Genomic DNA, 14,157 nt, shown 5'->3' with positions numbered 1-14,157 from the left:
AAACTGTTGCACAGTCTGGTCGTGACAGCCTGAATGCTTCGGTACCTTTTGCCAGATGGCAGGAGGGAGAAGAGTTTGTGTGAGGGGTGCGTGGGGTCCTTCACAATACTGTTAGCTTTGCAGGTGCAGCGTGTGGTATAAATGTCTGTAATAGCGGGAAGAGAGACCCCAATGGTCTTCTCAGCTGACCTTACTATCCGCTGCAGGGTCTTGTGATCCGAGATGGTGCAATTCCCGAACCAGGCAGTGATGCAGCTGCTTAGGATGCTCTCCTCTGTAGAATGTGGTGAGATTCTCCGCCAGGCGAACACCAAGAAATTTGGTACTCTTCACAACCTCAATGGAGGAACCGTCAATGTTCAGCGGAGAGTGGTCACTCCATGCTCTCCTGAAGTCAACAACCATCTCTTTTGTTTTGTTCACTTTCAGAGACAAGCTGTTGGTTCTGCACCAGTCCGTTAGCCGCTGCACCTCCTCTCTGTATGCTGACTCGTCGTTCTGGCTGATGTGACCCATCACGGTCGTGTCATTGGCGAACTTGATGATGTGATTCGAGCTGTGTGTTGCTATACAGTTGTGGGTCAGTTGAGTGAACAGCACAGTGGACCGAGCACACAGCCCTGAGGGGCCTCCATGCTCAGCGTGATGGTGTTGGAGATGCTGCTCCTGATCCGGACTGACTTAGGTCTCCCAGTCAGTCAACCCAGTTAATCAGGTTTGTCAGGGGTTCCTGGAGTGGCACAGCTCGAAGTGACAGACGGGTATAAATAAGGCACCCTAAGATGATTTTTTTTTTAAAACATGAGATTAACTAAGTATAACATGGACAAATATAACTGGACAAGTTGAGAGTTTTATTGAAAGTCTTAAAGAGCAGAGAAGCAGAAAGACCTAGGGAAACATTTTCAGAGATTGCTATCCCTCTCCGATTATTCCTTGCCATTTCTTTGGCACTTAATCTGTTTTTCTTTACAAGTTGCTAGCTCAACACTCAACCCAGCACGATGGAAATTGTGCAAGGAGCCAGCTGGATTCAAACGCAGGACCATTTGCCTCAAAGTGTGGTGCTGATGCCGCTATACCACCGGCCAGCATTTCCAGAGATCACGCTGGCACAATTGAAGATACACCCATCATTGTGCAAGGAGCCAGAATCAGAGGAAAGCGGAGATTTTGGAGGCTTGTAGGAAGTAACAGAAATGGGGAGGGGTAAAGCCAGAGGGACTTGAGAATGAGAAAGAACATTGATGAGACGTGAGGGATTTCCAGACCAGGAGCCAAAAACAGGAGTATAGGTCGAGTGGGACTTGGTAAGTGTTAGGAGCACCACAAGTTCCCCGTGATCTATTGAACATTTCTATTGTTTTCAAAGAAAAAAAAAAGAGCTAGCTGGAGGAACTCAGCAGGTTCACACCCACAATGTCCATTGTCAGGGTGAGGCCAAGCTAAAAGAACGCCACCTTATATTCCACCTTGGTAGTCTAAAGTCCAAGATATAAACAATGAATTTGCTAATTTTAGGCCACCTACATTTCCCAAGCTTCTTTCTCACTCCTTTCAATCCATCCAGGTTTACTAATCCACTCCCAGCCCCCTACCCCCAAAAACATACACCCCAGCTCCCTGTTAGCTAGTTTTGTGCCCTCTCACACCTTCCTCCTAACCACTCACCGGCTGCCAGCCTTTGCTTCAGTTAGGCCTCCCCATCACTTTCTATTATAAGCCATCCCTTTACCCGTAGTTCTGATGCAGGGTCGCAACCAGAAATTTTAGCCATTCTTCTGCTTCCATGAATGCAGCCTGATACTCTTCTCCAAAAATTAAAAAAAAAATTTTCTGCCCACTCAAGTTTCTAGCACCTGCAATCTCTTCTGTGTCCAACATGTCAACCAAAGTCCAATTAATCAATGGTCAGGGGAATTGAAAGAAATTAATCACAAAAGAAATCAATATTCATCACTCACCCGAATGAAGAGATGTGCAGGGGCTGCCACAGAGTCAGTCTCTATTAAATATGTTTCCCAGTCAAAATTTTTCTCATAACCTATAAACATAAAATGCAAAACGTTACCAGCAGCATCAAACACGGTTCAAATCAGACATGTGTGCAAGGGGCGCATTAATAGATGTCATCACAAGAAGACACCTAGTAAATGACAGCCATCCACTTCTAAACTGAACATTTTCAAAGTTCCACTGAAAAAGCCAATGGGATTGGATATAGGAATAGGAGTGACCATCAGCCATTTAACTCTAGTCTATAGTCAATAAAATTACAACAATGTAAATTTTAAATTCTAATCCACCTTACTTTCATATCCTTCAATATACCATGGGTGGTAAAACTCATCAATTTCTATTGAGCTACTGCTTAGCTTTTCCATGTTATTATGACATTTGTGAAGTGGTTAATTCTGAGTAACTTCCACACCCCTAACAATAAAAATAAAATTTATACTAACTCTTTTGAGACTCCTAAAATGCTGACTTGCCCTTTCATCCCCGCATATCAGGGACTAGCTTGTGCAATCGCTACTTACGGTCAACCTCTGGAGCTACAATAGCATTTTGATGATTCTGCACTGCAGTCCTTCCAAGATCAACAGATTCCATCTAAGATATAGTACTCTGAACTCAATACGGTACTCCAGATGTGAACAAACTAGAACATTGCATAGATTAACAAAATATTCTTCCTTTTCTGGCCAGCAAAGAAAACTAACAAACATTCTGGTACAATTCTTCATTATTACTTTTACCTGATCGAGTGTTCTGTTAATAGGAGTCCTCAGTCCTTTGGTTTTGTGTCCCAACACTTGTTTATGAATAAGAAAATGGTTCTCAGGTACCTTTTTTTGAGGTCTGAAATAGCTCCTCTTGCAGACATTTGTGATTAAGCTCACCTACTGCAGTTTCATTCATTCTACCAGTATATTAACATAATTCTATGGTCCTATCCATGCCACTTGGTCTCTTACCAATCATTTTCAAACTTTGATATTGATTTGTTATCCAAGTTATTCATGAATATGGCGAATAACTAGGAATCCAGCACTTACTCCTGTTGGGCACCGATATCACTTTTTCTATTTGAAGCAAACTACATTGAACCTTATTACATACCTTCTGAAAATCTACCTAGCTAACATACATAAAGTATTTCTCCTGCTTATTAATTTAGTTACTGCCACAAAAGATTTAATTAGTAGGCAACTACAGTACTTTACAAACTTGTGTAGGTTCCCCAAACTGGTAAAACTCTACCTGTACCTTTAAAAATTCCTACCACTCTCTTCTACTCTTTGCTGTTTTGTTAAATAATAGCCATGTTTGCTTTATTAAAAGGATAATTCTCAAACTAAGTTCATTTTGGAAAATCATGGCTTAATTATGGTGGTTTTCGGTTCATCAGGACTGGTACATTTTGGTCCAGTTAAGTAGCTACTCTAATTAGCCCAAGTTTCATGGAAATAATTAGAAAAAGGTATATAAAAATGAGTAACAAATTAGGTATTGAAATGAAATACAGAACAAATTAGAACATACTAATATTACTGCAGCACTAAAACCATGTATTAGTTCCTAATTGTTATCAGAAGAATTCATCCGGTCTACACAATGAACAAAATCAGCACACTCTTAGTGCAGATAATAGAGTGCTTTCAAATCATGCTATTGCCAAATGCATCCACCAAATCTTCAATTTTGGTACAACATTCAAGAGGATTTATCGATACCTTCAAATTCCCCTAATTCGTTGAAGTAGTGAAATCATTTCATTTTCACTCCTGGCCTTTTCTGGCATTTCCAAGCCTGAATGCTTGAAACTGCAGTGAGCAAAGCAGTTCTGACAGTCTTACATCTTATTTCTCACCAACAAGCACTGTTCTTTCAGCATAAACACACACAACTGATGCCATTTAAAAACTGTTTGCTTTTGGCACAGTATCGTGTCTAATGTCCACATAAGTAGGCACAACTGGCGTTATTTAGAACCTGCTCAACAAGTCTCCTGCCCCAACTAAACAACGTAGTGATCCAAATAAACAAAGGGAATCCCGGCTATTTTCCCAATTTATTTTGGTTCTTTAAGGGTTGTCCCAAATAAGTGGCTTCCTCATAAACAGGCCCAATAAACTTATGATGAGGCAGCACAAAGTTAGAATGTTGGGGCTTCCAGAGTCATTCAAACACTCGAGTAAAATCTACACAGACATTCTAGTACAGTGCACAAGATTTTAGAACAAGAAATATGTGGGCAAGGTTAACCCAACTGAATCATGAATAAACACAGTAGAACAGTGGTACAGCCAGTAGAGTAGCTGCTTTGCATTTCCATAAATCCTGACTCTGGTGCTGTTTGTGTGGAGATTGCATGTCCTTTCCATGATTGTATGGGATTTGTCCAAGCGTTCCAGTTTCCTTCCACATCTCAAAGGGTTTGCAGGTTAATTGGCTGCTGTAAATTGGCCCTGGTATGCTATTGAGTGGTAAACTCCCAAGTTCATGGGAAAGTGGGGAGAGTAGGATTGATATAAATGGGTGCTTGATGGACTTCCAGGAGGTTAGGGTAATTATGGTCGAAGACATATTTCTGTATTTCATTTAATCATACCGGTTACTACATTGAATGCTTAATTTGGCAAGTTTTAAAACAAGCTTACAATCAAGTCCAATTGTTATAACAGTAACTCACCTTGCGGAGGCACTAATGCAATGTCGTTCTTCTTGCAGAATCCCACAGGAAAGATGGAATACGAACATGCATGGTAACAGAACCAGTCTGATCCATCAGGAGCCTCAGTGCCATCAATTCCAATCATCAGGTAGCCATCTAACAGCACCTATCATTCATTGGGACATGAAACAATTCATCACATCTATTGCACTAGTCTAGAAGCAGATAACAATTATAGCACAGTTTGCACTATTTGTTCTCTATTTAAATATCAAATCTCAGTAAAATTGAAGCCCAGGAACTTAAAAAGACTTCAAGTGCATTGGAAACCACTGTTTTTCTTAAAATAGTGCTTTTACAAGATTTATACCATTAACAAGCTTGTGTATTTTTCACACTCACTGGCAGAAAGCGGTATAGCAGCTAAACCAAAGGTTTAATCACCTTTCTTATTTTTTATTGGCTAAGTATTAGCACATTACCCATGTGATGTAATTTTTAATTATGTAGCCTACTAACTAATTTATCTCTAAGGAATTTTCTTTACCTTGTCTATTAAAGTAACACATTTTTCAAAAGTGCCATCTTTTTTTTCTTTAGTCCTTTGTCTTAGCATTAATTCCCCTCTTAGCATTATTTTTCCAACTATTTATTTTGCTTAGTATTTATATGCTTACTGAAATCTTGGAATTAAGACTGCTGGTCATTTTTGACTCCCAGAAGAACCCAAAGGATTGAAAAATAAACAGATCTAACATGGTGTGTGTGTGTGTGTGTGTGTGTGTGTGTGTGTGTGTGTGTGTGTGTGTGTGTGTGTGTGTGTGTGTGTGTGTGTGTGTGGTACATATGAAATGTACAGGGTAAAAAATTCAAAGCTTACAGATAATATGAAAATCAAAATTGCAGCACTGGATATAAACCATAGCAACAGACTTCAGGGAGATAAAGAATAGTTTTTTTTAAAAAAGGATAGAATATTGGTGTGTGCCTTTTCACAGTAAAATAGCACAGATCCAGGAAACAAATTTCAATCCCACCCCTGCTGTTGGAGAATTTAACAAGTATATCTAAAATAGCTAACTATTATCACTAATCATTACCACAAATCTGCCCAACTGTTATAAAAACCTGTTGTGTTCACTAATGCTCTGCAGGGAAAGGAAATCTGGTAACATAACCCAGCCTGGCTGATAGGCAACTCCTCCATTAGTCTTGATAGACCATGGATTTGCACCTTGGAAAGTTTCCAGGGCGCAAGCCTGGGCAAGGTTTTTTTTTTGTGGAAAACTGGCAGTTGCCCAAACTGCAAGTCTCCCCTCTCCACGCCACCAATGTTGTCCAAGGGAAGGGCGTTAGGACCCATACAGCTTGGCACCGGTGCCATCACAGAACAATGCGTGGTTAAGCGCCTTGCTCAAGGACACACATGCAGCCTCAGCCAAGGCTTGAACAAGCAACCTTCAGATAACTAGACGAACACCTTAACCACTTGGCCACGCGCCAACACTCATCTCCAAAGCCTTCACTACACTCCCCCCCCCACCCCACCCCCTCAACACCAACATGGAAGTTCTGGTAAGGCAAGGGTTAGCATATCGTCCAGGAGAGATTGCAGGTAGACTGTAGACAACCCAGACAAGACAGGTTGTCGAAGAGCACAAGTTCCCTTCTTACAGCAGGTTACCAGAGCCATATTGACTTACACAGACATTTATTGAAGAACGTTATTGAAGGATGCAAGGGGCACACATCCCAACTAATGGTCAATTACTTTAGTAACTTCAAAGTATCATCATTTGCTAACTGGTAGTTGCTACTGACTTCTAACACCTCTGTTGTGAATGCTGTTTTATTCTTGCAAATTAAGAAATTCAAACATACACAGTTTACCATACGGTCAAAATCCATAGCTGCTAATCAATTCTGTATTAAAATGTCAAATGTCTGTTCAGACTTCAGAACAGTGTGGTGACGGGATCATGCTGTTCTTCTTTCGCACAAGTAAATAAAGTACGTTTGAGGGATGAGTAAGTTTTCAGAATCCAGTTAATCAAACACCCGGATTGTTGACAGAACTGCCTTGTTTGTTTGGCAGTGGACAATTAATGGCAGCCTTGCCAGCAACACCCACATACGTGAACAAATAAATGGAGAGGGAAATGGCAAGATTCATGAGAATTCCACCAAGAACATGAGGCTTCAGTTACGTTGACAGCTCAGAAGTTGAGTTCTCAGAGCAGATTTTAACAGCAGGATAAGGTAAATGAAAAGCAGTACAGGTGGCCCCCTTTTTCGAACATTCGCTTTACAACAGCTCGCTGTTACAAAATACCTACATTAGTACCTGTTTTTGCTAGCCATAGAGGATTCTTGCATCTACGAAAAAAAGATGCCCGCTTTATACGTGTCTACCCCGAGAATGACTATCATGACCGTGAAGCCTTGTGCGGGTAGTTGTGTGCACATGCATGTACGTGTGTATGCGTTTATGTGCTGATTTTTTTTTCTCCAAATCGATTTTGGCTCTCTGTCTTCCTGATTTTGTTAAGTGAAACTACACCCGTACATACAATATTTCTATTTTATATAGCTGTGTCTTTATCATATTATTCCTGCTTTTACTATATTTTCAAATTATTTTGGTTTTATGTGCTATTTGGTATGATTTGGTAGGCTATTTTTTGGGTCTGGGAATGCTCAAAAATTTTTCTCATATAAATTATTGGTAATTGTTTCTTCACTTTACGACATTTTGGCTTATAAATGATTTCATAGGAATGCTCTAACTTCAGATAGCGGGGGAAGCCTGTACATAGCATTTTCAGCACAACCAACGATCACCAAGGGAAAATATTCAGGGCTCAGGAAAAGATAACAATGGAGATTATTAAGTAGCTCTTTCAAAGAGCTGGCACGCACACAATGGGCTGAACAGCTTCCGTTTGTACTTTCCAATATTCAAAGATAGAAGCCGTACCTTTGGTCCCTTTCTCTTTGTTTCATCACTACTAACAATCTCTGTAGCCACTATCTGAGCCTTCACAATCTCATTCTGATTGAAACCAAATTTCTAACCCCTAAACTTCTTCCCTCACCATAGAACAGCTAATGCTCCTTCCACAATGCCACAATTATGCCCTATGCTAGCAAGATGAGCCCACAGTGTCATAAGGCTAAAAACAAGGTTGTAGACCTAATGATGCTAGAGGCACAAAGAGAGAATGCAATATGAAAATCCACATTTTGTCTGACTGTGGGCTAGCTCAGACGAGTGAACAATGATTGGCCACAAAAAACTTAGAATAGTTGAGCCTGCAGCTCAACCCTCTGAATTAGCTGGTCTGATTCTGATCTCTTGCTCGCTCCCAATTTCTGTTGTCGTACCACTAGTGATTATGCCTTCAGTGATTCATCTGAGTGTCAGATAGAACATCTTTACTCTGAACTGCCAAGAGAGAGCCCTATATATCACATCCTAGAGGCAATTCTAAACAGTGTTTTATCATCACATCCACTCAGGAACAATTAAAAACTAAATACCCTTACCGTTAACAATCTTATATTCTCTCAAAGATCAACAAAGGGAACCTCTACCAGTCCTACAGCCTGAAGGAGGAGACAATGGTGCCTAACAGTGACTCCTTTGCTTGTATCTTTGGAAACAGCTCCATTTCCATCTTTAATATCTCTATTTTCCCTTTCAGGGTTCTTTTGAAGACCTGGAGTAACACACTGACTTCGGTTCTCAGGGTCTCACGACTGGCCGTTATTCGACATGCCAAGAATGCGGCCTAAGAGCTTCGCTTGCCTTCGGGGGTCTGAGATCTTGTGGCTCTGGAGACAGACGGACTGAAGGTCGGTGTCTCTGCAGGAATCCAGTGCGTTGTGGCAGACGGAAGATCAAAAGCAGTGAGCTGGCTGCCAAAATTCTTTGGGCACAGAGCTCGAAAAAAGCGACGCAATGGACTTTTAACATCGTAAATCAACGAGCTGTTTGTTATGTCTCCCCTCTTGTCGTGAAAAGGAGACACCCCTTTCTCCCCTTATTAGGGGGAGAGAGAGCCTGTGGGATGTCGAATACCGGGTGAAGGGGTAGACTTTGGGGTTCTGCAAGTCTGTGTCTTTGCTAATGCTTTGCTGCAGGCTTGAGTGCTCAGTGGGGGCACCGGTGCTTTTTTATTTTGCTGGTGGGGGAGGGGGATTGTTGCTTGCTACCACTTACGCGTGGGAGGGGGGAGCTGGGGGGACTTTGGGGTTCTAACATTTAACTGTCATTCATTCTTTGGGGACACTCCTCTGTTTTCGTGGATGGCTGCGATGAAAAAGCACTTCAGGATGTATATTGTATATATTTCTCTGACATTGAGTGTATCTTTGAAAACAAAGGGCAGGAATATGCAATACAAGTACAGCCTACTGGGTTAAAAAGTTCAGGAACAGTTCTGAGTTTCCATACAGATGAATAGCAAGTTCACCATCTCCTCAGCCAGAGTTAAGTGAGACACCTAGAAAATGCTGTATCAGTTTCTGGAAAGCATTTCCAATGTGCTTTAGACCATTCAGCCTAGCTTTCGATCAATGCCAATTTATTTTCCTTCTCAACCCTATTCTCATGCCTTCTCCCCATAGCCTTCGACAGCTTTGTTAATCAATAACTTATCAAACTCTGCTTTAAATATTACCAATGACTTGGCCTCCACAGCCATTTTAGGTCTATCTTTAACATGAGGAAGTGTGCAGATGCTGGAAATTTAAAGCAACACTCACAAAAAAATGTTCATCTTTAATTTGCTTTCATTAGCAGCTTACAATAAACCAGTTCTATCCTAACGGCAACTTATCAGCCACTTACTCCAAGGAAGAAATGCCCAGATGCAAGACTGACAGGGACAAAAGATCACAATAAAAGTAAACATTCCTGGCACTAATTATTGCAGAAAATGGTTATCAATTGGAAAATAGCACAGGAAGGACAAAGCTCCTGACCATTCCTTTATTAAATATTTTCTTTGTTTCCACCTCATAATTTAAAATGACAAAAGAAAACAACATGCCTGCACCCCAATCCAAATTTCACCTGCCCTTTCTTATTTACACCTCTTTCAGAAACAACTTTTGATACTCACTAACTAGCCTTTATCATCCTCTTTCAGACAGCATCACCACCACTGACCTCTCCTGGTCTTCATTCTATCAGAGGCCATCCTGTTTCTTCTTGGATTGTGTCCTAGGAAGATTAATTGATTCTCTCTCCACAGAGCTCTTCAAACATTTACCATGCTGGTCAAGGTCAGCACTGACGGGTCTCCTGTCAGACTGTCCACTAACCCTCATGTGAAGAACTGCTGTTCCTCTTAGTGCCTTGTAGCGCATTGGGCAGCACTTTTTGCCGCTTCCTTGGCATTTGTCTGTTTTTACAAGGTGGAGTTCAGATCAACACTCAACCCAGCACAAATGCAAGGAGACAGCTGGGACCATTCGCCTCAAAGTCCAGTGCTGATGCCACTACATCACTGGCACGTGAAGAGTGACTGTGTGAATTCTGCACCATAACTTCAATAGTGCTTCACAGAATTCTTAAGACAGGAGTCAAGTTGGCCTTTCAAGTCCATACTCACTCGAGTACAGCCATCATTCCTTTGCTTTTCTCTAATAGCTGTGGAAATTTATTCCCTCTCAATTGCCTATCCAATTACTTAATAAAGCCTCTGATTGGTTCTGTTTTAACTAACCTTAAATAGTACAGGAAGCACCAAAAGGAAGCAAGTTTCTGTCCATTCCTATACAAGCTTGTTCCTTTGTTCCCATTTCAGCAGTTCATAACTTAAAAATATTCTGAATCCAACTTCCTTCAGTGAATTTCAGAATAACTACATTCCGCATAAAAAGGTTTATTCCCTTATCCTCTGTAGCCTTTGGCTAAAGTTTTAATTCTGTGCCCTCTCAGGATTGAACCATGAGGATAGGAATCATCTCCCTCCACTTAGCCTTTCACGCAAGGTCTCTTTACTTCTGTATCCAGATCCCAACTGAGGAATGTGTGTTCAAGAGGACAAAATGTTATAATTTTCCCTCCCCCTCTCCTCTATTCCCTACTTGGATCTCTTGCCTGTTCTCACCTGCCTATCACCTCCTCCTTCCCTTTCTCCTATGGTCCACTCTCCTCTCCTACAGTCCTTCTTCTTCAGCCCTTTATCTTTGATACTCACCTGGCTTATACCTATCCTCATTCCCTCCACTTTTTTAGTTGTCGTCTTCTCCTTTCCTTTTCCGTCCCAAGGAAGTAACTCAGTCCAAAACATTGACTGTTTAGTCATTTCCACGGATGCTGCCTGACCTGCTGAGTTCCTCCTGCATTTTGTATTCCTCCAGATGCTTTGGATTTCCAGCATCTGCAGACTTTCTTGTGTTTAAAATGTTGTGAATTTAAAGAAAATTTAAATCCTAACAGAATAAGGTAAATATTTTAAAATATGATACAGTGACATCAGTTATACATCTTAATTTGACTTTAATAGCACTATCAAAACTTTTCAAAAACAATACTGAGTGGGACAGTTGCCTCAGTTTTGGACACCCAGGTTCAGTCCTAATCTGTGTGGTGTAATCCCTGTGGTCATGTGGATATCCTCCAAGTCCACTGATTTGCTTTCACACCCATTTCATGAAGAGTTGGCACTGTAAATTGGCCATACTTTGTAGGTGAGTGGTAAAATGTGGAGATCAATGGGGTTAATAAAATAGGACAGGCTTACTGTCAATAGGTGCTTTATGGTCAGTATAGGCTGAAGAGCCAGTTTCCATGCTTTATCACTCTACAGGCTAATGACTTGGTACCAACACAAACACAGGAGGAACACAGCAGGTCAGGCAGTATCTTTGGAGAGAAATGGACAGACTGTGTTTTGAGTGGAGACCCTTCTATGAAGAACATTCAGTCCAGCTGAAGAACCTCAATCCAAAACCCTGACTGTTCAATTCTCTACGTAGGTACTGCCCAACCTGCTGAGTCCCTCCAGTGCCTTAAGTTCCAGCATCTGCAGAGTCTTGTGCCTCCAAGGACTTGGTACCATCAATTTCATGCTGAAACTCTTTCCAACAGAGTCAAAAGATTAACTTTATTTGTTACATGTACATTGAAAAATTGAAGAGTACAGTAAAATGCATCATTTGCGTCAAAGACCAACACCATCTGAATGTTTGCTGGGGGTGCTGGCAAGAGTCGTCAAGCTCCCAGCACCAATGTAGCATGCCCACAATTTACTAACTTTAACCCGTATGTATTTGGAATGTGGGAGGAAACCGGAGCACCTAGACAAAACCAACACGGTCACAGAGAGAAGGTACAAACTCTTTAGAGACAATGGCACAAATTGAACCCTGGCCACTGGCACTGTAATAGTGTCCAGCTAACCGCTATGCTATTGTTCCACTCCACGAACCTGTGGACAGCCGAATCCCTTAAGTGCTTAATCATACAAGGAATGACTCAGCCAAGTAATATATTTATTGTGAGATAACGTGTGGAGTGCACCGTTCTGCCCAGCAGCCACCTACTTAACACTAGCCCAATCACATGATGTTGTACATTGGCCCATTTAATTGCCTCCATCCTTTCCATTGTGGAAGTCAATGAGCTGAAAGTTAACTCTGTCGTACTGTACACACTCAAATACCACATTGAACAACATATATAAGCACTAAGCCAAGACGACAAGTGTAAACAACTTTCCTTTCTTCCAGATTTCTTTCCCATCAATTGCAGATCGTCTTTCACTGAGCACCCACATCATAAATGAAGAAGAAGCTAGGGTCCAGAATGAAAATACATTTCTGAAATCAACTGAACGATGGTACTCTGATCTTCCTCAGACTACTGAGTGTTCCTTTGAATAGCTAACCAAGTAAACATACCCTCAGTGGCCATTTTGTTAGGTACAATCGCGAGTTAACACAAATATTTAATTAGACATGTGGCAGCAGCTCAATGCATGAAAGCAATGTCAAGAGGTTCCACTGTTGTTTAGATTAATCATCAAGAAATGCAATCTAACTGACTTTGAGCGTAGAATGACTGACTACTGGTGCACGTGGGATGGCTTGACTATCTCAGAAAATGGTGCAAAAAGCAAAAAACATCCCGTGAGCAGCAGTTCAGTAGGTGAAAGGCCCTGTTAATGAGAGAGCTCAGAGGAGAATGGCCCAACTGGTTCAAGCTGACAGAAAGGCAGTAGCAACTCAAATAACCACGCGTTACAACAGTGGTGTGCAGAAGAGCATCCCTGAATGCACAACATGTCGAAGTGGATGGGCTACCGCAGCAGAAGACCACAAACATACGATCAGTGGCCACTTTATTAGGTACTGGAGGAATCTAATAAAATGGCCATAGTGTATACGATAACAGATTTTATACTTTAAAAAAAAACTTACCTTTCGAACAGTAGCAACACAAATAGTGGATAAATTCAGTGGATCAATAGCTTCCAGTTTCATCCCTTCTTTAAACCAACCATTGTGTGAGTAAACTGCTCGTACCTGAAATTCAGAGAGAGACAAACTTGCAAGAAATGGCAAAATGCAAAGAGTACACAGAATGTTTGAAACTCTCAATAAACCATGTCTGTGGAGAAATCAGCATGCTAGCCCTTCCAATGTAGGCAACATACTGTTAAATGGTCCATTACATGTGTTAACTTATTGATTTCTCTCAAAGATTATGACTGAACTGCCTGCTGTCAATTTTTCATACGAGTATATCAAACATACAGATGGATCAAAGTAGTCAAGTGCCAACAAGGTTCAGGGCTAACACTCAGCAGACTACCATACTCTAGTTGTCAATAGACCTTGCATATGGCAGCACAGTAGCACAACGCTTTACAGTACCAGCAGCCCGGGTTCAATCCCCGCAGCTGCCTGCGAGGAGTTTGAATGTTCTCCCCATGACCATGTGGGTTTCCTCCGAGTGCTCCAGTTTCCTCCCACAGTCCAAAAACCTACTGGTCGGTTGGTCAATTGGTCATTTTAAATTGTCCCATGATTTGGCAAGGGTTAATCAGGGGTTCCTGGGCAGCTCAGCTCGAAGGCTCGGAAGAGCTTACTTCACATTCAATGTACATACAGGGAAGGAGGGATGGATAGATATTGTTGAATTGTTCACAAGAGTAGCAAGTACACCTAAGAACATCGTGACTGGCTTCTAACTCAGTTTGTTTGATGTAGGAGAATGACTCCTCAGACTTTTCCCTAATATTCCACAATTTTCACAAAGGGAATATCTACAATGAGTGAAACATAATTATCTCCCTCACAAAGCAACCACTGTAGCTAATTAGCTATATCCGTCAAAAGGGAAATGTTGTTTATTTATAAATGTTTCTTGTTAACCAGCTATTCTAATTGTGCCAATGTTACAACTCCTGTCATGAGTTTCTACTTCAACATACTCAGTGCCCACTTTGAGGTACACCTGTATA

At 41.3% G+C, this 14,157-nt stretch overlaps 1 protein-coding gene across 2 annotated transcripts in view; it reads right to left on the bottom strand.

Moving 5' to 3' along the window:
* l3mbtl2 (L3MBTL histone methyl-lysine binding protein 2) overlaps positions 1-14,157 on the bottom strand; it is an 85,977-nt gene that overhangs the window by 30,269 nt on the left and 41,551 nt on the right. For both annotated transcript variants that reach the window (XM_059953735.1, XM_059953736.1), the window contains exons 11-13: positions 13,112-13,216; positions 4,697-4,844; positions 1,965-2,044 (exon numbers count right to left, since the gene is read on the bottom strand). In XM_059953735.1, the coding sequence (XP_059809718.1) occupies positions 1,965-2,044; positions 4,697-4,844; positions 13,112-13,216 (333 nt within the window). The remainder of the gene's footprint in view (positions 1-1,964; positions 2,045-4,696; positions 4,845-13,111; positions 13,217-14,157) is intronic.

Source organism: Hypanus sabinus, chromosome 29, assembly GCF_030144855.1.
Source record: "Hypanus sabinus isolate sHypSab1 chromosome 29, sHypSab1.hap1, whole genome shotgun sequence".
NCBI lineage: Eukaryota > Metazoa > Chordata > Chondrichthyes > Myliobatiformes > Dasyatidae > Hypanus > Hypanus sabinus.
The sequence above is the reverse complement of the archived record's forward strand: the minus strand, read 5'-3'. Positions and strand labels throughout refer to the sequence as shown.